Source organism: Calidris pugnax, unplaced genomic scaffold (genome assembly GCF_001431845.1).
Source record: "Calidris pugnax isolate Ruff unplaced genomic scaffold, ASM143184v1 scaffold203, whole genome shotgun sequence".
NCBI lineage: Eukaryota > Metazoa > Chordata > Aves > Charadriiformes > Scolopacidae > Calidris > Calidris pugnax.
In genome coordinates this window covers 5,074-29,422 of record NW_015090928.1, presented here as the reverse complement: position 1 = coordinate 29,422, position 24,349 = coordinate 5,074, and the positions used below count along the sequence as shown (strand labels likewise).

Sequence of the window (24,349 nt, the reverse complement as noted above, 5' to 3'; positions counted from 1 at the left end):
ACCGGAGAACCCCCAGCCGAGCCGCCCCTCAGCCCGCTCCCGCCTTCCCTTCAGCCTGCCGCCACCATGGCCCTCCCCTCCGCCCGCTCCCTCACAGCGGCGCATGCGCCCTGCCCCATGTCGGGCGGCCGAGCGGCGGCCTGAGGCGCTAGGAGCCAGGAGGGTCCGGCGCCCTCCCCCCACCCCCCCTGCCCGCAGCGGCGGTGGCCGCCGGCGAGGAGCACCGCTCCGCTTTCCCCCCCCGCTTCTCCCCCGGCCCGCCAGGGTCGCCCCCGCTGCCCGCCGTCCCCCGGGGCCCGCCCCCGTCGCCATGGCAGCGCGGCACGCCCGGCGGGGCGGCGGCCATTTCCCTGCCCCGAGGGTCCTGGGGGAGCCCGGCTGCTCGGGCGCTCTCTCGGCCGCAGGCTTACCCCCCCCCCCGGCTGAGGTAAGCAACCGCAGTGTGCTCAGCACCGACAGAAAAGCCTTAAAATACACTTCCTAAGCTCTCTAGTAGCTCGGTTCGCTGCTCGGTGGTACCCTGTGGCCCACAGACAGCCCGTGCAGCCCCTCGTGGGGGTGGGAGCTCCGGCCTGTGACCCCCGGGGGTAGGACGGTAAGGTAATCCAGCCCTTCAGCATTCTGCAGGATTTAACCTCCCCCAAGGGGTACCTCTGTCAGGGACTGAGGGGACTGTGGATGAGGGCAGGGGAGTGCGGCCTCTGCAGGTGGTACTTGCGATGGAAGAGACTTGGAAGAGACTTCACAGCAGTGTTCCCATGTTTTTTAGCAGTTACACCCTCCCTCTCATCACCACTCACTCAGTCACCCCCGAAAAAGACAGCTCAGCCAGTCCCCTTTGGAGCTGAAAAGGCAGTCACGCATAGGGCATATTCTTCAAACACAGGGTGGTGATTTTTAGATGTAGCCATTACTGCTTTTGCCAGAAGACTGGTAATTATACTCCTCAGTAGATTAACAAACTAAGAAAAAAATTATCTGCTATATTAGTGATCTAGACTCAAGTGTTTTCTCTTTGAGCAGCTCCCTTGCTTTTCAGCTCTTAGAAAGAGCAAGCCATGTTTTCAGGAGGCCTGCACCTCAATTAGTAAAACTGAGCCCCATGTCTATGGAGTAATTAATCCCAAAAGAATATGTGCAAAATAAGTATTTGCAATTACGTATTGCTTGAAGGCATTTTTCTGTTTCTTGTTTTTTCATCAGTAGTTTATTTAACACATGTGTAAGACAAGGAAGATGAAATAAGTAAGTCTTCAGGGCCAGATACTGTAAGAATATAACCTCTGAGATATAATTAGCAATGTAATCCTCTCTCATTATGTGATTGCTTGGGTGGCAGCATAAACCGATCTGAATAGGGTTTCTTCCATGTGTTTGAGTAAATATTAATTCTAAATCAAATGATACCATTATGAGTATTTTTTGTTATAGTACTAAAATTACAAATGAAAATCATGAGTAGAAATAGTGAAATCTGACATATTAAGTTAGTTGCTGAGAAGGAATGTGTTACTATAAAAAAAAATAAATGGATTGTGAGTTTTTGGATAAAGTACAAGATTGCTTGTATCTTCTAGTAGCAGCCAGCAAATCGATTCCCAGTTTCTGGCAATACATTCCCACTTTCCTGAATGCAGAATACAGTTTGCTGACTTACTTTTAATTTTTCTTCCTGCTAATATATAATTCAGAATTAAATACGTACTTGTTTAAAGAGGCTCAGTTCAACCAGGCAAGGTGAGTTTCTCATTTATTTCACTGGGTGACTCAGAAGAGTCCCTGTTTGGGTATTTTTCTGCCTCGCTGCAGGGCCTGCTCAGCTACTGCCTACCCAGAGCTGTTGCTGAGTGCCACCCTCAAAGTGCTCAGCTCAACTGTACAGGACAATCCTTAAAATAAGTACATTTCAAAATTAACTCAGACCTTTTCTGTGCCGTGTACAGTTAAAGACCACCTGCCCAGTCTCAAGCAGTTCGTTGAAGGTCCTTTCACCTGAGGAAACTGTGGGAATCCCGGGCAGCTCCGAGCTGCAGAGACCCTCTGCCATCTGCAGTGACTCCCTACTCCTCTCGCCAACACGTTTCCTAGGCATAGATTTTCGGTTTCTTTGTGAAACAAGGTTCAGACTCTGGATTTGCTTGAGCAAATGTCCCAGCAAAAACCAAATTACATCTAACCTTGTATTTTGTGGTTGTTTTTTCAAGAAAATATAGAAATCTGTAAACATTTTTTACTCCTGATCTTGGGTAGCTTGTTATTGTTGAAAATGGTAAAAACACATAAAAACGTACCCGTTTCCTCAATTTTCTCTCAACTCGAGTTTTTCCTGAATTTAAGGGACATGAGGGAGGGAGATACAGACACCTGCAACTCTTGATCTCTGGCCACTTATATTAAATTCCTTTGACCTCTTTGGTTCTTCAGCTCAAACAGTTCCCTGTGTTACAGGGCTTGACCATTTTGTTCCTTAGCAAAAAGCACGTAATAAAATACCTGAAAGGACTGGCCACCTTAGTGCTAATTATTTTTCTTAACGTTTCCTTGTTTTCTTTACCTTGTCTGCCATTTTTGAACAGTTAAGTTTTATCATGCATAAACTCAACTGTTCTGCATACCCACGGCAAGTCCAATGTTTCTTAGAGATTATGTGTACATTAAACACTGCTTTTGCAAAGGTCATCACAAATTGGCTTAATATATGGCAGCTCTTCAGAAGTTCTAAAATTTAGGGAAGGATTTCTTCCTTCTCTGTTTTCCAACAGTCTGACGTGCCCCAGCTGTTTCAAAGACAGAGCTACCAACCCCAAGTAGACCGTCACTGGGTGGGTACCGCTGTGTCATATATTGAGAAAATCTCACAAAGCAGAGCTAGATGGGGTTGCTATAGCTCTCCTTCCCTTTTTATAGCTGTACCTAGTTTAAGTTGTGATTTTAATTCCATTTTAAAGCCCGTGGCTAAAAAGAGGTTCTATGTAGTCACCTTTTGCAGTGCAAGTCCATTGAATGACCTGCAACTAATACTTGATACAATTCTTCAGTTTCAGAACTGTCTTTTTCATGGAAATCTTTATATTACTATTGCTGCCTTTACCTAACATTTCACTACATTTCCATTTTATCATTTATTGGCAATTTCAGGTAACAGTGGACCAAACGGGAAAAGTACAGCTGATGAAGGAGGACGGGGATCACAGGTGGGCTGCTGCTCAGGGATCTCAGTAAGCAGCTAAATATGTATATTTATCTCACGACTGTAACACTGCCGGTGTAGTCCAGGTCTATCAAAGACAGGCTTTGACTCTGCTTTTATGATTGATTTGCAATGGTACTGCATTATGCTTAAGGGACAGAAATATATATTAAAAAAAAAAATTTGAAAGTAAAACTTACAAAAAGTCTTTAATAACATTTCATACAGTTTTAAAGTTGCACAAAACTAAGCATCCCCTGCAGTATTTCAATGCAAGCTGAAAATAAAGCAAGATAAAGTGATTTTTGTCATCCAAACCGTGAAAAGAGCAAAAAGTAAAAGCTGCTGTTGAAAACCTCCAAAGCCAGTTTGGAATCTAAATACATGGGTTATACTAAATTAAAAATAGCCTTAAAGTAAATTAAGTTTTAGTAAACCTTAAGTTTTAGAATAATTCGGTGTTTTGATTCTGTCTATGTACCAATGAAAACAGTGCAGTCTGAGCAATGGTCAGACATTTTAATTGCATCCAGCTCCTTATGAGACAGTTTAGAGACTTTTCTATCTGCCTAATCTGATCAATTAGCACATGAGGTCGCAGGACAGGTGGATTTGCTCAGTCTGTTGTAAAGCGGCCGCGAGGCAGCCCATGCAATGCAGGAGGAATATGCTGCTAGAAGCCTAGTGATCTCGTTCTACTTACCTAAAAAGCTTGTTAGTATCTTTAACTGGTGGTTATAGTTCAATGGAATTTTCCAGAGGACTTGGAATTCTTCATTTTGTTTAAACAGGAAAATGCCAAGGCTAGAGAGAGATGAAGATTATTAGTTTAGTCACTACCATCCCACCTACTCTGTACATTCTTTCCTTGGAAATGGCAAATTATTTCAATGTAATGGTTAACTCCCCCAAAAAGTCATCCTCAGTTAGCACAAAGCCTTGTCTTGAGAAAAATACGACAGAGCCTGTTTGAACAAACGTGTTTGGCACCGATTCCTGGAACTAGCTAAACTTTGCAGATCACTAGAAAAAATTAGTTCTTCAGCTGAATAAACTGCCATTACTACCGAAGAGTACAAATGTAGGAACAGATAGAAGGGGCAACTCCGCAAAGCTCTAACACCTGCTAATTGATACAGCAAATGGCACTGAGAACCCAAGCCATCCAATAATTACTGCCCTCTGGAATCAAATAGGTAAATAGTATATTATCCATATGAAAATAAACGCTAAGTATATCAGTGACAGCTTCTCAAATGCGAGCATTTAGAACTTTTCCCCAGAAGAGTATGCTTATATTAAGAATTTAATTTAATTAATATTTTTTAATTATCTGAAGCTGCTCTAATTGTTCTTTAGTCAACTAAAAAAAATGCTAACTTCCTCCATTTCCTCCTACAAAACATTTTACCAGATGCTCCATTTGTTTTAACACATTCTTTGTGTACTGACAGTTGAAAAATAGATGTGTCCCTTTCCTTACAATTCTTAGCTTCTAATTCCTAGAGCCACTTCTATAATGAGTCTGACCGATGCGTGATGAAACCAAGCAGGGACACTGCTGTCAGGGAGACCTTCAGAGGGGAAACATGCTGGTGCTTGATCTGAGCTGGGAGCCAGCCCTGCCCTGAGCAGGATGTTGGACCGGCTGACCTCCAGTACTTTCCGCCCTGCATTTTCCATGATGCTAATACAGGTTCCGACAGAATTAATTCCCAGGAATTAATGTTCTGCTGGGCCTCCGAAGCAGTGACTTTAGTTACTGTTTGGGGTCCACCCTCACAGACAACCTAAGTGAAGGTGTAATTCTGTGTGCTTGCAGCCTGGCGTGGGGCAGGGCTGCTGGAGGCAGGAGGGCTCTTCCCAAGTTCTTGTCACACAGGGACCCACAGGTACCAATTTGGGGAGGTTTTGGGCCCTCCAGTTCCATCTGCGGGCACTTTTGGAACCAAAACTTCTACCAACATCCTAAAGAAAGATGTGCAACCAAGGATTTGGGATTTAGGCTCCAGAATGTGTTCAGGATTTTAAGTACCTGAGGTACCTAAATACCTAAGGTATTTTCCAAAATTGTGTAGAAATCCTTTGAAGCCCTATTTTTATTTAAGGTGGGGGGTTTTTTTGCACAAATGTCCATACATGTGTATAAAAATGATGTTTCCTGCTTACTAAAATGAGTGGATGCAGTTCATGCATGTGATTTTTTTTTTTGTCCCTACAATATTAGTAAGAAACTAGATGTGTAATTTTAAGGATTACTTTGTGAATTTCTCTCTGATCTCAGGAAAAGTAGTTGGATTCTTCTTCTTCTTTTTCTTTCTTCCGATTTTTATTAGCAGCATACAGCAAAAACCTGACTACAAAATTATTTCTGAAAATTAACAAAACAATTTAGTCCTGTTTTACGCTCCATCTCTCTATTGGCCAAAATTACAGCAAGTGCTTAGCTGAGATGATGTTTTTGGAATTAATAAGGTTGTCTCCTGCAGCTTGCTCTCCTTGCTTGTTTAATTTGCTTGTTAAAACACATATCCATAGAAGCTTGCACAACTATTTTGTTTCTAAATAATTGGGAGGCATTTTTAATGATGAGCAGTGAGTAGTGCTTAATTAATGCTAGGGATTTTTTAATAAGACATGCAGGGAAAGTGATGGAAATAGATGAAAGCCTTTTATTCAGCTAATATTTAGTGGTTGAAAATGATTTAGTAAGATAGAATAAGATATTGCATCCTATTTTATTTAGTTTGTTTTATTATTTATCTAGTGTTTAGCTAAGTCAACAAAGTCTTTGCTTTGGTTTTTGATAGATTACATCCTTGACATTCAGATGAACTTTTTTTTTGTTATGGTTTTGAGATATTACTTTTACTGCAGTTAATTTATGCTCAATGGAAATAGTTTGCTGGTATTCTGTGCTTTATTGGGTGAGAAAAAAATGTCTTGTTCAGGGTCTAACCACAGATACCAATGAAACATTTATCTCTGATTTTCTTTTCATGGCATTTTGAAATGAATGGATTAGTTTAACTGTGATTAATGTGCCTTCACAAAGTTATCCCTGTAGCTATGTATGTAGCTGATGCATGTAGACACAAACACATATATTTTTATTTGTGGTTGATAGTAGGAAAATGAGGTGAACAGGAAAAGAAGAGATGGAAGATTCAGTTATTAAAATATCAGGTTGGCGTGGCCTGTTTGCCTCAATCCCTTTAAAATCTGGGCACACACAGAAAGCAGTTTACGGGACGATTATCTGCATAGTCCGTAAGGCACTCCTCATACAGTCTTAAGTTAAGAAAAGATAGTTACTGGCTCCTCCCAGATTACCAGCAAGAATCCAATTAACTACAGGAAATACCGTGGCAGCATCATTCAACTTCTCTACTGTAAAATGTGAATTCCCTACAACGTACTTCTTGTGGTTGATACTGCAACAATGAAGGGATCAACAATCACTTATTCTTTTTGCAGGGTAACAGGTAATGTATTAAATTGAAATTATTGAAACTCTTATTAAAACTCATGTAAATTTGCTATGGCTTTGACTAGATAAGATTTTAGAATAATTCCTCTAACTTGCAGATTCTTTTTTGAACTTTTCCACTTCTGAAAGCTGTTAAAATGTATTACTGACAGTATTTAATTCTTCTCTATGTAGTCAGTCTTAGGAGCCTGATAGTCTCTTAGTAAACTTGATATTCATGATTGAGTGTCTGAGTCACCAGTTTTGTTTGTAGAAGACTTAATATATTCATTTTTTACACCATCTCCTTTATAATTCTCAGTAGTAATTACTGGCTCCCAGCCTGTTCAAGGTAATTTAAAATAACTTCTGTTACTATTGGGTTAACACTTCCACAAAAAGCTGATGTGACTCAAATAACATGAATCGAGTCGATCGGTAGAGCTGCTCCTCAGTTCAGCTTGCTGTTTCTTGCTATTTATGTCAAAAAAATCTATGAATAGCAAATACTGAATCACCGAACCAACACCTACATTACCTTCTAATGAATTATATTCTTTTGTCTCTTTAGTATGTGAAAGCACTTACAATCCTTTGTAAATATCAAACTTCATGATGAAGTGACATTCATCTTGTACTAAAACAGATGGGGAATATTTTTTTCCCCAAAGGGGAAAAGCACATATAGAAATAACAAATTAGTTCTGGTTGTGGTCCCAGGGAGAGTTTTACAACAGCTGTAGTGTTGTTCTGCTCTGTAAATTGCATATAACTAAGTTATACCAAAATTGGTTTAAATTGTTACCTTGTCTTCTCTCTGTCTTCTATCTAGGTATTTTTTTTTCTTTTCCCTATTTTTTGGTGTTTGCTTCTAGGTAGTAAACACTTTAAATTTCAAATAAGGCTAGGGAATTGAGGTGTGTGCCTGCTGAAATACGTGTGCTCAATGCTAAAACTGCCTGAACTGTAGCTGAAGTATTTGTGAAATATCTACTCAGCGAGCTTCTTACTGATACATATGTTAGAACAACAACCTTTGCATTTTGTTTAATTATTCATAGTAATCTTAGCAAAAAACAGTTCTCTAGAAATTTTACAAAAGTTTAGAAATGAACGTGTTATTCCTGGCAACGTTAAAATTAGATAGTCTGTTGTAATTTAAAACACGATTTCATTTACCAGTGCTTCCTGTAGAAGTGACTAAGTGTGTCTCAGCAAATTTAGGTTTTTCTTTTAAAACCTCTCGTGATCTGCCAATCTTAAACCATCAGATTTAGATCCTGAATTTAGAGACTAAGTTATAATTCAGTAGCTTTTACTTTAAATATAAACAGTTCTCCTTACACTATCATGTATTTGCTTAGTCTTAATTATCTAAGATAATCTTTAGTTACCTGTCTAAAACATCGGAATTAATGCAGTTTACAAAACTTTGCATTTTGGCAATGAAACTTTATTCTATGTATTATCTTATATTTAGCCAAATACCCTGCTGACTTCTGTGGGGCTGAAAGCTTCTCAGGGAGATAAGTACCCCTAGAATCAGGCCACGGAGTGAATTCTAGAAGTGTTACCTGGGCGCTTAGGTGCTAAGCTAACATAGTCCCTGTCTGCTTCTGTAGTCTACTGCCTTCCTTTAAAAATTTGGCTACTGGGTCGTTACTTGACTGCAACTGGGGGGGAACAAATTTACTTTAGAAGACAAGAAAATAATAAAAATTACATCAAAATTTTCTGTGATCATAAGCATCAGCATTTGCCTATTGTATGAGTATATCTGAGGTTTAAAATAGCTTTTCTTACACAATTGAAAGCTTATCCAAGATTTTTTTGTGATAAAATGTAAAACTAATCTTTTGAAGTGTGTGGTCTGCTGTTGTTCTCTCATTTACCGAATCCACAGGGATCTGGAGAGCTGGGACCTCACAACTGGTAGATGGTTCCCCAGAAATGTGTGTGGGAGCTTCACAAGGGGGTTACTCTTCGAGCTGGGAGCTGAACTGCCCCAGCTGGGATCCTTCCAGTCTGGCACGCAAGCTCTTCCCTCTGTTTTAAAACCTGAAGTAAAAGATAGTAATTGCATCTATTAAATAACCATCTTAATTGCTAAGGTAGAGTGAGACCAGCATCATCTTGTCTTATCACTTTTTGGCTCTATACTTTTTGGCATTAGATGTTGCTCCTTTCTCTCATTGTGAAGCGACCTGTAGTTTTACAAAGAGAAGTGCTTTTATTCTCTATCAACCTGTCACTTACAAAGAGAATTGCTTTTATTCTGGAGGAAATGGATGCGGAGAAGAGGCTCTTCCCTTCTTAAAAGAAAGCAGGTGAACCGGGAGTGATGTCCTTGTGACAGTGCAGGTGCCTGTACTGTTTGTGAGAAAGCCACCTCTCTGTGTCTGACGCAGTGGGTAGGATTTGACAAATACAAGTGAATCAATGGTGCAACCAACAGAACACAAAAAAAGGTTATATCCTTTCTGTTAGGAACTGGTCTGCTCAAAAGTGGGAAGAAAGCCCCTATCTTATGAAAAAAAAAAAAAAAGCCAGGCATAATCAAGTATAAAATCCACACCTGGAGGGGACCTCCTGAAATGTCCCCCTTGGTACTTGATGTCTGATGGTGTACCATGATCTCAAGAGACCCTTGTTTTCTTGGGAATGTGGTAAAGCTGTTTACTTCAGTCAGTGAACACCACAGACCTTGTTTTTACGATGTTTTGGTTTGATTAGCTGTGAGGTTTATGCACACTTAATGACACTGCTTCCTGTGATAAACCATAAAGAGATGCACCATCACCTGAGATACCGTTCCACTTCCTGAACTGGGAAGCAGGATTAAAAGAGCAGCTTCTTTGCTGTCATGGCAATAGAAGTGCAGGCCAGAGATAACAAAGAGGATCTCATTAAGGGGGTATCGTGGTGGCCACATGGCACGTGACTCCATCCCTCATCCAGCTAATGAGGACCATGACCTGGAATAACGCGGCAGGCTTGGGTTCTCCCCCAGCATCTATTGAGTGTTCATGTGGTGAAAAAAATGCTGAAGAGCACCTTTTAAAAACTAAGAATATCTGGTCCATAGAAGAGTTGTTTCTTTTAGCCAAGCACAATTTTAACACTCTTTTTATCTGTGCAGGAATGTAGAACCCCTCTCTAGTAACACTGAAATAGTCCCAAATTGCAACACTTTACATCTGTTTGAGGGAGCGCAATGTAACTCCGTAAAGCGATTTGTCACAATCTTACTTAACTTTTTTTTTTTTTTCAGAAATAAATATAAGGGAATTGCTCACATTGATCACTCTGTGCAATCTAAAACGCCTGTCAGGAAGTAAATGTAGCAAACTGAAAGGCACAAAGACAAAATATTGAAGTCAGTTGGAACTGCCTGGTTATACAGAACAGGAAATGCAGATTTGGTGTATTTTCTGAAATAAAATGGAGGGAGGTCTAGTTTGTTACACAGCAAATAAAAACATTCTTTACTTTGGCCGTTTAGAACAATCTTGCTAGTATTGTGTAATGCTGTAGGTATATCATCCTCCGCATTAATCTCTGTCTCTTCCCTTTTTAGTTAGGAGGCCTTCTTAGCCTGAGTTCTGATTTTTAGGAAAATATTTTTAGATGGTAAAAATACTTAATCTCATTTTTTCTAACTGTTGAGTACATGGAAATAAGAAAACTAAGTAGTCATGCTGACGTACATGACTTTTAAAAGTGCAGAGTCAGGTGGTCAAGTAGCTGAGCAGAAAATGCTCCAGGTACTCTTTTAATTATTAAGATTCATCTTAATTCATCTTCCTTTTAATATATTTACATTAGAAATGCATTTTTGAGCATCAGTGGAGTTTCAAAAGGCCTTTGGGCTTTCACAAATGGATGTAATTCTCATCTCTCTGAGGTGACTGATGGAGCAGCATTAAAAGGTTATTAATGTGATGTGTCCTCGAGTCTCACTTTTACACAGCTTGAAAAGGACAGAGCTGCACGGGGTAGCTTTGTGGAATACAGTCCACTGGCATTATTGGAAGAATACTTTATTCAAGTATATGATAGATAATATAATACCTGAACGAATTGAATTCTATTTGAATCTTTTAAATATTTACTTTAAAAACAATTATGCAGAGTTATAGATAAAAAGTAGACAATTAAGAGCAAGAAATTAACACTGCACTTCAGCTCAGCACAGGACTGTACACCACCTAATCCCCACAATGCTATTTTTTTTTTTGTAGCAAATCAGTTTTTTAAAGCATTTTTTATGCTGCTGAATCCTGATAGTGGTTTTGCAGAATTTGGGACCTAAGGTTTGCGTATTTAGTAAAGTTTCTATAGTTATACATACAGCAGAGGCATACTTAGTGTGGTATAAAAAATGCTTTTTTGTTATACTTACAACTATTTTCCGATAGAGATAAGAGAAAGAGAATGGCAATCTTATACTGGATAAGAATTTCCACTCAAGATCCATGTAAATGGCTTAATTAAGTATCACAGTGACTGATTAATATGTTCTCATTTACAGCTTCCCTTCAGCTTTGTTTTTGTCAGGTACATCTTCAGAGCATACCTTGTATTAGAAATTATACTAAACTGTGAGGAAAAAACCATTTTCTGCTCAGATAGACTTGGTTTTGGTTGTTTTGTTAGAGGAGAATGGTTATATATTTGACTTCAAACTTGTCAACAGACTGAAAATGAGGAGGGGAGGGAAGAGAGCAGAGAAGGCATGTATCTTGGGGACAGCCTGCTTGGCAAGTAGCAACTAAAATTACACATGGTGTGATCTAGAAATTGTGCTGCCATTATGTTACTAGCTTTGCTGAAACTGTCTCTTGCAAAATTTGAGTTCAAGGTTTTAGGTTTACTTTTAAGAATTTGAGAAAATCAAGATGGCTTTACATTACATGCTTTTAGTTGAGCTATTCCCATCCATGTAAAACACACAGTTGTAAAGTACGTAATCAGCCAAACTCTAGAGCCTGAAACGCACAATCGACTAAACTTCTAATTGCTAGGACAGTCAGTGAAGCTGTTGAATTTGAAGATGATGCACACCAAAAAAAAGGTACAGTCCGTGTTGCAGAATCACAGAATCCTGGGTTTGAGGGGACCTCAAGGATCATCTGGTCCCACCTTTATTGGCAAAAGCCCCGTCTAGACAAGGTGGCCCAGCACCCCTCCAGCTGAATCTTAAAGGTGTCCAATGATGGGGAATCCACTGCCTCCCTGGGTAGATTATTCCAGTGGCTGATTCTTCTTATTGTGAAAAATTTTCCTTTCCCTCAATGGGAATCTCACCTGGAGAAACTTGTACCCATCACCCCTTGTCTTGCCCGTGTGACTCCTTGTAAAAAGGGAGTCTCCATCTTCGTTATCTGCCCAAATCTTAAGCCTTGGACAACTCTGTAATCAGGGAATCAGCTTTATTTTGCATTTTTGAGCTTCTGTTGTAGATTTTCAGTGACCATATTGCTGTTTCAACAGGTACTGCGATGGCTGCAGGAGTTCTGCTGCAAAATGAACTACCCTACTCTTCGTTGCTAGAGAGCAGCCTGTATCTTGCAAATATGAGTTCAGGTAATAATTCTTCTCTGATATGCCATTCATAAAATGTGCTTAAAGAAATCTGGAAAAAAAAATTCCATAGAAAATTGAAACCCCAGAAATAACTATCCCCAGTTATAAACATAAAATGTCTCTAACAAAACCGAACTGCGTTACTTTATCATCACCATGGTGTGTTAATATGTTGAGCTTTTCTCTGACTTTCATAGTGTGAGATCTCTTAATTGAAGAAACAATGTGATTTTTGTGCTCAGAAGCTGCCTAGCTCTGAAAATACAAACACGCCTTCAATAAAACTCCCCTTTCTAGTAAAGCTTTTAAATTCTTATAGGATATAATTCTTACTGTTTTGGGTGAGTACTTGCAAATCCTGCTAGATACAGTAGGGAAATGATGTGCAGCATTTTATTTTGCTTGTTTCTGGCTGCACTATCATTTGATACATACTGAAGACAAGTTTCTGGGAAGAAAAGGAGAAAAAGAATTAAATATAAGAAAGCAATGGAATTAATTAGAAAATATTTTTCATGTTTCTTGGCTATAGGTAGCACTTGAAATAGCCTTTTCCATCTCCTTTCTCCTCCACCCAATCCCCAAAATAGAAGCATATTTAAATGTTTCCTCACCTCTTGCTGTCAGCTTTATTGTTGAATTAGAGTAGCCAGAGCTTTGAGACAACAGCCAGAAGAGGCAGCTTTAACATTTTCCTTCTCTCCTACGACATCACCGCTGATGTTTCAGGCCTGGTATCTACGGCAAACCTTACCACGTCTCCTTGGGAGCTGCAGTATTCAAAATTCAGTCACTCAGTTCTTGTTCAGTACCTAGAAGAAACAGGAGATTTTTGCCTAATTAATTTTTATCAGAAGAGAGCTTTCTGTTATATAAATTCCTCTGTAAGAGTTACTGGTTTTGTAGTACAAAATGAAACACAGGCTGAAGATAGTATATATATATCTTTAGGAAAATGCACTGGGATAAATATGCTCATTGAACAAAGTTATGGTGGGTTTTCTTGATGTCCCCAGTCTTTAAGGTGCAGTCTAACGCAGAGACGGTGGGGTGACAAAGTTTTCTTAGCATTGCTGTTCTCGGCTGTTCGTGTATGTTCTCGGCATGGTTGTGTGAGAATTTTGTGCTTCTGAGAGCGTTGCAGTCTTTCTGGCCAGCTCATTCTCCTCCTCAGCACACTGGAAGTCAAGTGGGAGGCAATTTGCCACCTAATGTCTACCTTCAGAAGCCTAAAGCACTCAACTGATACATCTCCTCCTCCCCGTAATCTGCTTTATCTCAGTCTGTAGGGCTAACAGCTTTGCTTAATAAAAAGGCTGTGCCCTGAAAAAAAATAAGCCTTTTGTTTTGAATAACAAATTGTGTTTTGTTAGAAGATATGAATGGTCCAGAGCGAACAGTCTACAATTCATCATGTACTGAAGCATTTCAGTAGGAACACACTAATCCCAATCATTACAGAGCTAATGATGCATTTTGGAGCAACTGAGTGGAGGAGGAGAGGTGGTTGTGGAATGTTAAACCAAGAGGTGGGGGTGTATAATGTACTTAAAGATTTCTCGGGAAGCAGAGCCTCCAGCCACGTTTTGATTGTTCTTTTGAATCCCGTGTTTTGTATCTTAGCGAGTTCTGACTGCCTGTTATTGACAACAAGCTAAATACTCACATTGTTTATGGAAAATGGTTTCGTTGTTCCCGGCCCGTTTTCAAAATCATCTACTTGAGATGCAACTATTTTCATCAAGCAGCAGTACAGCGTGTCCCAAACAGGCTCGGTTCCTATAGAATGGAGCGGTCCCAAGCTGGCAGCAGCGCTTTCATTGTCAGTTGCCATGGAGACAGCTCAGCCCGCGCTGACGAGCTGCCGGAGCAAACGAAGGATGCTCAGCTCTCCCCAACTTCAGCGCTGAGCAACTTGAATTCCCCGGCAGTGCGTCCCCAGCAGCCTTTCCTAGGCGGTAGCCAGGGCTGCCCAGTCATGCAGGGCTCACCCCGAAGGCGGTCGGCAGTGAGTATTTTTAGCAATTTTTTCCAGGGTCGGAGGCATTCTTCCTCCGATCCCCTTCTTCGCGTGATCCAGAGGCGCCGGAGCTCAGTTGTAGAGCTGCTCTCCTCATCGACTCACCGGGTTATGGTGGCGGTATCGTCTCTGAGCCCTGAGGAGCTGGATGCAACTTTCCCGGAAAAAAAAAGTAAAGTACTTTTCATTAAGGCTGTCGGCAGTTCCGGGTATTTTCTTGGTATTAAATGAATATACTTTCGTTCTGTTAACTGTGTTTTATATATAGGCATAAAATACTGGGTTTAAATTTTTTTTTCCTTTTTTTTATGTATTTTTTTAACTGATTCCTTATTTGAGGATTAATATATGCTTTTCATTCTACCAGCTCAGTTATAAAGAACAGATAAAACAGAAGCACACATTCGCACATACACGAAGTATATGGCTAAGTATTTTCACTTTTAGGTGTAAGAGGACTGTGACATTTTTTTCTGTTGCAAAGGATATTGTACACCTCAAACTTGATTGGAAAAACCAAACTTACTGTGAGAGAATGCAACTTCTGCAGTAATGCAAGCAGTGGTTTCCCCCCAGAATCTTTTAAGTCTGTTTTGAAAAATGAGCTTTAAATATATTGCTTTTTGCAACTTCATCAATTTAAGGTTGAACCGATAACTTTGAAGGTGGAGATGAATTTCTGTGCTTCTGTACTAAATCTTTTTTTTTTTTTTTCCTGTGTTCTAGGAAGTTCGAGGCGTCCGACAGCAAAATACACCAAAGTCGGGGAGCGCCTTCGCCATGTCATTCCTGGTCACATGCAGTGCTCCATGGCATGTGGCGGACGTGCCTGCAAGTATGAAAACCCGGCTCGATGGAGCGACCAGGAGCAAGCCATTAAAGGGCTCTACTCTTCTTGGTAATCAGCAGCATTTAGTCTTGCTATATGTAACTGTGTCGATCGTGTTTATGAAAAGAGGGAATTCAAAGGAAAATAATGAGTTATTTTAAAATCGGCTACGCTAAGTTAAGTATAAAACATAATGATAGCTTGATTCAGAATTACAACTTGACAGTAAACCATAATGGCCATTGTACAAAGCCCAGTAAAGATGATGAAAGATTTCTGTTGACTTACAATAAGGCTGGCTCAGATCCAAAAGAATAAATACCTCTCTGTCATGAATTATAAACAAGCCCCATATAACCTATTCTGGGTTATAGACAGTTCTTGCTAAGGTTTAAAATGCAAATTAATTAAAATGTGTTCATCATAGGATTTAAAAGTAAAAGCATCTACTGAAGGTGAAATAATGTAAGGTATGTGCTCAAAAGCATATTCCTATGCAGTAATATTCATGTGAAATGTACCTTTATATCTTACTGATTTTTTTTTTTTGTAACAACAAATGCTATTCAGAAGCACCTTAAAGGGCCAAACAGAGATCTGAGACCAGATTTTTCTTCAAAGGAATTTTTTAACATGTCCATTGGCCTAGCATTTAAACAGTTCCACTCGTGGTCTTTTGCTATGTCGTATCTGTATCAACTTAAGAAGATTTATCACTAACACTAATGAGAGTAGAATTTTTTGAAAAATCATTTATAGTTAATCAGCAAGGTATTTGTGTCTTATTGTATTCTTATTGTGATAGATTCGTACCCAGGACATTATTAATGACCACGTTATTATCTACTTTTCTAATTTCTCAGGATAACAGATAACATACTGGCTATGGCTCGACCCTCAACAGAATTAATTGAAAAGTACAACATTATTGAACAGTTTGAAAGGTAACAAATTTAGTAATTATGTATTTTGCATATTGCCAGTGTAATTCCTGATCCATTTTGTCTTTCAACAAAGACAACTGTGGATTGTTGATAAAGATCCTTTCATTTTTAACAATATACAGGTAAAGATTTATCCTCCGCTAAGAATAAACACGTTTCAGAAAATAAGGGATAATGAGATTTTAGCTGCATATAATGCTTTGACTCATCTATTCCTTTCTTAAGATGTGGCATAAAAACCGTAATTAACCTTCAGCGTCCTGGGGAGCACGCGAGCTGTGGGAATCCACTGGAACAAGAAAGCGGCTTCACCTACCTTCCTGAAGCTTTCATGGAGGCTGGAAGTAAGATCACTCCTGCTGCTCTTCCTCATTAATTATTGATTTTGGCACTTAAAGATATTTTTACTTGAATTCCTGTGTGTTAAAAGCAGCCATGTAAGAAACGATGCACAAAGTGGGATGTAAACATGAAACTTGGCAAATATAATTTAGTGAGTAGCAAATCATATATATGTAGAGAAAGCTGGAGGGTGTATGTTCAGGTGTTTAGAATAAAGAAAGGACAACAGCTAGTTAAATCTTTCTTTTTCTTCTGAGTTCACAAATACATAAAACACTAATGGTGTTTCAAATTCTGCTACAATTCATGTTTTCATATCTAGACTATAAAATGTTATTTCATTTGAGGACATTTGTATTGACAGTACCTTTGTATTTTCATATTATGGTGAGATCAGAAAACGTGCCTCTCTGTAAGAAACAGCTTTTGACTGAAAAAGTGCTTTTCTTCCTAAAGGGAAAAAATTACCCTCTATCTATATATAGCTCAGTAATTTCTGTATGAATCACTCGGGTTTGTTGCACCTTTTACATTCTAGCTGAACTTTAGTTTGACAAATCTTTGCTACCTTCAGGTATTTATCAAATTTCAATAGCAAGTGTACACTGAAATGGGAAAATAATCTCCCAAACAATACATAGTCACATTCTAAGATCCATTATTCAATTTTACACTGTTGTTTATTATTAGTCATCTCTCCTCTGCGTATAGTACTGAAAATCTCACATTCAGTGTGGCGGAAGATAATTCTCTCTCTTTTTATTGTAGTTTATTTTTATAATTTTGGATGGAAGGATTATGGAGTGGCGTCTCTCACTACTATACTTGATATGGTGAAAGTGATGGCCTTCGCCTTGCAGGAAGGGAGGGTGGCTGTTCATTGTCACGCAGGGCTCGGTCGGACGGGTACGTGCTCTGCTACATTTTGGTTTGCTAAAAATGCAAAACAGTCTCTGGTAGCAAATTATTAATAATTGGTTTAGGTTCTGTATCGTTGTGTGGTGGTTTTGGCCAACCCAGGACGTGTTGCAAGATGTACTCCTATATGAATGGTTAAAAATGCTAAACAATTTTGTGAAAATGATCTGAATATTTGTGAAAATCTCCTGAATAGAGGAGATCAGTTTTAGTATATTAAAACCAGACACCTGTAAGGTTTGAAATTTTTTGAATTTGTATGATAATCCCCTGTTGCATTCCAATGGGAAAGCTGCTTTTTGATGGGAATAATTCCCCTAGTACACTTTGATTGTCCTGTATTTATTACATGTTTACAAATCTGCCACTTCTTGTTAGATTGGGTAGATTTAGGGGAGCAGCTAAAATTTTATTTACTCCTTTCAAGACCCTTTTGCCTTCCTGTAGAAGCCACCATGGCTGCTGTGTTCACACGTGGTGGAACTCCTAGAGATGCTGTGGTGAGAAACCAGCTCCCACTGCAAGCGTAGTGAGAAAGGATTTGCTGTCCTGTAGTCCAACAAATGCAGCTGTACTTGGGTAACAGCAGCATGTAATAGAGGGTAAAAAGCCTGCATCTTTAGCTATATTACATTTTATCTTATAGTTCTTCAACTAACGCTTATCTTTATATTTTCCAGGTGTTCTAATAGCTTGCTACTTAGTTTTTGCGACAAGAATGAGTGCTGACCAAGCCATTCTTTTTGTCAGAGCGAAACGGCCTAATTCTATTCAGACCAGAGGGCAGTTGTTATGCATCAGAGAGTTCACGCAGTTCTTGGTTCCTCTGAGAAATGTATTTGCGTGCTGCGAGCCCAAGGCTCACACAGTGACGCTGTCCCAGTACCTGACCCGCCAGAGGCATCTGCTCCATGGATACGAGAGCAGGCACCTCAAACACGTGCCAAAGCTCATTCACCTGGTTTGCAAACTGTTGCTCGACTTGGCTGAAAACAGGCAAGTGATCGAGGCGGAACTGTTAGATATACCAGATCTCTCAGCTGAAATTGAAAAGACTGTTTCTCAGCTGGTGTCCACCCAGCTGGACAAGGAACTGGCCAGGCAGGACAGCGATACCTCCGACTCCTCCCACACCCACTCCTCCGCTTTTGAGACCCAGGATTCTCTTTTCTCCCTGGGACACGAATGCGATCCTCTTTGGAAAAGAAGGAACGTCGAATGTCTTCAGCCTCTTACTCATCTGAAAAGGCGTCTAAGCTACAGTGATTCAGATTTAAGGAGAACTGAGTTTCTTCTAGAACAAGGAGAAACAGCGTGGACGGTACCTGCTCAGATATTACTGTGCAGCAGCCTCAAGCAGAACAGTGGCGAGGAAAGTTCTGCCACAGGCGACCAGAAGCCCCAGTTGGATTTAAACAAAGAAGCATTAGTGCGTAATACATGTATGTTCTGGAGTCAAGGTAAATTTAATTTGGATGGACGGAAAGACGGATCCTCACTTTATCACAGAAGGAACTCTACCAAAGAAGTCCAACGCAGCAGAACCTTTTCTTCAGGTCTAGCATCTATCCACAATGCCAGGGAGCCCGGAAAGCTGAGGCATAATTTTACCAATGAGGTTGGTCACAGAAAAGACCACAAGATGAATATGTATAGCAGAAGAGTCTACGTCTCCGAGGACTCCGATTCTTCTTCCTCTTCTAAAGTGAACTTTTCCATTGGATACGAAAGCCAAGGTAGCAAAGATGTGTCAGAGGCGATTCCACACATTGTTCTGCAGTCAGAACTAAGCCTGGAAGCCCGAAGAGTTTTGGCAGCAAAAGCACTTGCAGATATAAATGAATTTCTGGGTGAGGATGAAGTGAAGCAGAAGGTGGAAATGTGGCAGGTAACTTTTAACTTGATTTAATATTAAGGCCTCTGTGTATTTCACCTGGGCTAATTCCTAGAATGGCAAAAGTGCCACCACAGGCTTTGAAGTGGAACCTTGGGACACCAGTTTATACTCTGGTTCAGTAAGTGATTGTATTTGTCAGTTATGGGCCAATTCTTTCAAAAGAGAGCACAATGCACCTACAAATGTTGGTCTTTAGCAGGAGATTAGAACATTGTTTCTGGTTGTATTCATTCATTTTACTGACTAATGAAAACTGATGTAATTATCTGTGGTTGTAACTTGGCCGCTAGTAGCATAAAAGTACTGCAGAGTTTAAGGTAGAGCTGTGTTTTTTTTAATCACTGCTTTCTCAGAACTAATCTGTGTGTTAAGGTAAAGGAATTTAGTAGAAACTGAACTGTTTATCCTCAAAACCAGATCCCCTGAGCAATGGTTGCTTTGAAATTGGAATCCAAAGCTGGTTTATGTATTCTAGTAGATAATTGGGAGGTTCTAAGCTGCACTGTTCTAAAGAATCACTTGTGTTACTGCTGATTAATGTTGATGCTTTGGAAAAAAATAGAATTTTTATTTTGGTAACTCTTAAGTCTTCTTTTCTGTTGGAAAGTAAACAGCCAAGTACTGCTACAATCAAAGAGAATGTTGGCAAAAGTAAATAGATGATGCATTTTCATGGGGTTTTTGTTTTGTTTTTTTTTTAAGAAAGAACTGAATTCTCGAGATGGAGCTTGGGATAAAATCTGCACCGAGAGAGATCCTTTTATCCTCTGTAGCTTGATGTGGTCCTGGATAGAGCAGCTGAAAGAACCTGTTATATCCAAAGATGACATTGACATGCTGGCAAAAAATGGCACAGAATCACAGGATGCACTTTATTTACTGAGGAAGGTAGATTTCTATATGTCAATTCATTCTTTAACTGCCAAGTCCATTTTGTTATTGTGTGTTAAACTATTAATTTGTGGCCTTTAGGCAAGGGAATTGCACTTTCAAAAGGCAACTTTAGTCTTTTTAAAAATCAGAATGGGGATTACTTCGGTATTGAATAGTATGAATTGTAATCAATACTATGATGATGAACATTTTAAGAAAAACACCAGATACTGTCTTTGAACACCATTCAGTAGAAGCTAAACTTCAGCATATTTCCCTGCAAGTCCTGCAGTTTGAGATGCAGAGGCAAAGATGAGAAACTTTTTTCCCTGTGACTCCATCTATGGCTTTCATTAATGTCCCATCTGGCAGCTGTACTGAATGGTTGTTATATTTGCTGTGCAAACATCTTAATCCATCAGCTGTGGAAGAGCTGGGGCAAGGAACAGGAAGAATTTGCCAATTCAAGGAAACAGAAGCCAGGCCAAATTCTTCTACGTAATTCAGAACTGTGGCCATCTGTATTCTGAAATTCCTGTGAGAAACAGGTACTTCTGATCCAAACTGTTTAACTGTGCTTTCCCCAAAGGGCTACATGCGGGATAAATTAAAAAAATATAAAAATCTCTTTTCTTGATCTCTTAATTACACAAATTTATTTTCTAATTCTTCAGGAATTCTTTGTTTCCAAAGTGTTTATGAAGAAAATAGCAAATAGAAAAACCTTTTAACAGCTTCCAGATATCCAAGAATGCAGCTTCATAACTTTATGTGCAGTCACCATCTTCATGACATGATATTCAGAATTCCTAAGTTCATCGAAAAAAATCACGTTTCTTCCCCTCTGTCAGATTTTTAACTTTCCATTTGTATTAAATAAAAAAAAGTAACTGCTTGACACCTGTTAGAAATGAATGGGAAAGGAATAATAATTACGGAGTTTATAAAATTTAAAATATTCCTTTTACCTTACATAATCTTAGCCTGTATTATTTCAGAACCAGGGAACAGCTGAGTTGGCAGGGACCTCTGGATGTCTTCTGGTCCTACCGCCCTGCTCCAAACAGAGCCAACTAGAGTAGGTCACAGATGCTCCAGTCCCTTTGTAGTCATCTTTGTGGCCCCTCCATGGCCTTCTTGTACCAACGAGCCCAGAGCTAGACCTGGCACTCCAGATATGTCCCCTCAATTAGCCTCTAATGCAGCTCAGGATGCTCTTAAGCTGCTTTTATCACAGGGGCCAGTTGCTGGCTCATGTTCAGCTTTGTGTGTGTTGGGACACCCAGGTTCTTTCCTGCTAATCTTCCCCCTGTACATACTGATGCATATTGAGCTGCCCTTCCTAGAAATCCCTGAAGTTTTAATTTAATTTTCACTGTGAAGTGAACTGTGAGCGCAGAGATCTGTCTCCCTTGGAGAAGGGGTGGGAAGTAGCAGCCCCAGAGAGTGTGTTGCTCCCTTTCTGCATTCTTGCTAGCGCTGCCCAGGTGTCTTTCTGCCAGCTTCCTAAAGGAGGAAAAATGGTGAAGGAGATGTGGTAGGACAGAGAGATGCAAATCATCCTGTGTTCATTGGCGAAAGAGTCCTAAACGTAGCATTTGGGACTGAAAAGATCAAATCTCACTTTTTTCTCTGCTAGTTCACATGAATGCTACTTGAAAAGTCTCTGGATGCACACCTGACCTCCTAGAAATTTGCAGAGCAGTTTCCAGTTTGTGGTACACTAACTGGGAAGGGTAGGTGCATAACTAAGGGAAGAGTTTCTTGCGTCATGACTGAAATAATTATGTAGAGGCTCTTTAGGCTTGTGAAAATTCCCTCCCCGACTCCTGCACCTGAAGGTTTCACTACAGGCAGGCACAGTCTGATATTTAAATAGCAATCAACAAAAATTGAGAGTGAAATGTTTTTTTCAGGAAAATACTCCTTCTAATGAGCTGCTGTTCCTTTTACCCACCAGGAGCAGTGTCAGACCATCCTTTGTATTTTACACTGCGTGGTGAACCTGCATGCTCTGCCAGCTGATGTGGAGGAGGCCTTATTCACTCGTGCTATTAAAGCTTTCACTAAGGCAAGTAACCATTTATCACATTTAGTTGATGGTAGGTTCAGGCTGGATATTAGGAAAAATTTTTTCACTGAAAGGGTTATCAGACATTGGAATGGGCTGCCCAGGGAGGTGGTTGAGGCACATCCCTGGAGGTGTTCAAAAGCCAGGTTGATGAAGTGCTGGGAGTTCTGGGTTAGTGATGATGCTCCTTGTTTGTTGTGTGGGTGTCTATTTTTGTCAGATAGGTTGACGGTTGGACAAGATGATCTTTAAGGTCCCTTCCAACCTAGAAGATTCTGTGATTCTGTGATTTAAACAGCGAGGGGTGAATCAACAGAGCAGGGCTCTGCACGGAAAGTGACAGTAATTCCTTCACACTTAGTACTTATCCATTTCAGAGCTTGCATTTTATGATAATCAGCCTACATAAAGGATGGGAAATATTCTCACCGTAATTAAATTCTGCCACCACAGCCTTAATCTATTGGTATCATTTTTTCCTGTTTCTGATTCACTGCCAATTCATGGGCTTCTTCAATTTAGGGAAAAGATCATTTTTAAGCGGTGAGAATAATTAGTCACTGGGAGTAGTTTACCAAAGGCTTTGGTAGACTCTGTACTACTTGGAGTCTTTCCATCAGATGAAATAATTTTCTGAAGTTACATTGCAATTCAGTTATGTTTTGGGTACTTAACATAGGATGTGTATAAATAACTTCTGCTTTTGGAACCATTTAATAGCAGTGAGAAGTTAACTGTGCTATCGCTCAGCTCCGAGCTGCTTTCTTCTGGGGTTCTGCAGGTGAAATGATTTGAACAGAACATTCCTAATCTCTGTACATCTACACACGTCACCTCCTAAAACAATCATGACAGTCCTCCTTCTGTTAGTTTGTTTGAACGTCTAGTCAGCATAAACTGGAAATACTTAGCACTAAGTGCTCCATCATGACACTCATACTTTCTCTGATAAATCTTAAAAACTTTTTTGTTTTTGAAATCTTGGTTATCTACTTTTGCATTTTGCTGTGTGACATCTATTTAACAACTGAACTTCAATGTCTCCCTTTTACTAGACAAGCTTCGATTCTGAAAACGGACCATATGTTTACAATACCTTGAAAAAAGTATTTAAACAAACACTAGAAGAAAAAAGAAAAAAGCTTAAGGAAGGAACAGAGACCTCCTCTTGATGCCTGCACAGCTACGCCGAAGAATTAGATGGGCCTACCAAATTATTTTGCATTTTCCAGCTACTGTATTTTGTGCTGTCCAGCATGATTTACCTAACTTTGGGTAATACTAGTTATTAACGAAGCATTTTATTTTTTTAGAGGGAGTTTTAGTGACAATTGTTCTATCTATACAGTTCTAAAGAACAGCCCCTGCGTGACCGCACTGTGGATTTGGGTTCAGGTACGATGCTTTTATATTGTGAACTGCTTTTTTCTTTTCGAACATATTTATTGATTTAGAAACCTCTGTCATTAGCAAAGCAACAGCATTTTCAAGTTATACAACTGCCATAAGTTCAGTGCCATGGTAGATGAAGGATTAGTAGATTGAGTTAATATTTATGTATTAAGTACATTTACATTCACCTTATTTGATTTTACTTTGCAGAAAATAAACATTGACTGAACTTATTAAATGCCTTTTCCTTTTAGAAATTTTAAAATAAGACTAAGAGTAATAATGAACAGATTTTAAGGTCTACTATTGATGGCAAATAATTTTTTCTTTTAGATCTCTTAAATAAGTGTTGCCAATGTATTTCTAAAAGGTGTTTCAGTAGAGAAACACATTAAGTGTACTGAGGCCACAATTTAGACTGTTTTTGGCTAAGAAAGCTTTAACGTGTTTTTAACAGAAAATCAGTTGTGGCATTTTATGCGCTTTGAATAAGAGTGAAATTTTACCTTATTAGCTAAACTTTTATAGATCTTATTTTAAGGGAGAAAACACTTATCAAACATTAATAAGGTTATAATTCTATCTGTACTTAAGTTCAGCAAAAACTTGCATAAATAAGTGTAACATAATAACAGTAAAAATAGTCAATGAGAAACTTATCTGCAATACACTTTGTAGAGGTATTTTTATCTACAAAGACAGAAACAACTGGGATATCACCATAACTGCAGTTTTTTGTTATGGCCGTAGGATTTGGACTGGAATGCCAGTTTGCTTGAGTAACAGTTTGTCCAGTTTGCTATATGTAAGTAGTTAAA

The 24,349-nt window shown here is 39.4% G+C and overlaps 1 protein-coding gene across 5 annotated transcripts in view; it reads left to right on the top strand.

Moving 5' to 3' along the window:
* The window catches only part of PTPDC1 (protein tyrosine phosphatase domain containing 1), a 24,637-nt gene extending 873 nt beyond the window's left edge, over nucleotides 1-23,764 (top strand). Inside the window, exons 1-11 of one of the 5 annotated variants that reach the window (XM_014951525.1) lie at nucleotides 316-427; nucleotides 3,139-3,194; nucleotides 12,153-12,245; nucleotides 14,992-15,163; nucleotides 15,958-16,038; nucleotides 16,264-16,382; nucleotides 17,149-17,286; nucleotides 17,979-19,186; nucleotides 19,898-20,083; nucleotides 22,029-22,139; nucleotides 23,195-23,764. In XM_014951525.1, the coding sequence (XP_014807011.1) occupies nucleotides 12,161-12,245; nucleotides 14,992-15,163; nucleotides 15,958-16,038; nucleotides 16,264-16,382; nucleotides 17,149-17,286; nucleotides 17,979-19,186; nucleotides 19,898-20,083; nucleotides 22,029-22,139; nucleotides 23,195-23,311 (2,217 nt within the window). In that variant the 5' untranslated portion in view covers nucleotides 316-427; nucleotides 3,139-3,194; nucleotides 12,153-12,160 and the 3' untranslated portion in view covers nucleotides 23,312-23,764. Of the gene's footprint in view, nucleotides 1-315; nucleotides 428-3,138; nucleotides 3,219-6,596; nucleotides 6,676-12,152; nucleotides 12,246-13,957; nucleotides 14,438-14,991; nucleotides 15,164-15,957; nucleotides 16,039-16,263; nucleotides 16,383-17,148; nucleotides 17,287-17,978; nucleotides 19,187-19,897; nucleotides 20,084-22,028; nucleotides 22,140-23,194 lie in introns of those variants that run through there. The other 4 variants (XM_014951524.1, XM_014951526.1, XM_014951523.1 and 1 more) reach the window with 4 other exon arrangements.
* Nucleotides 23,765-24,349: the final 585 nt, after the last annotated feature.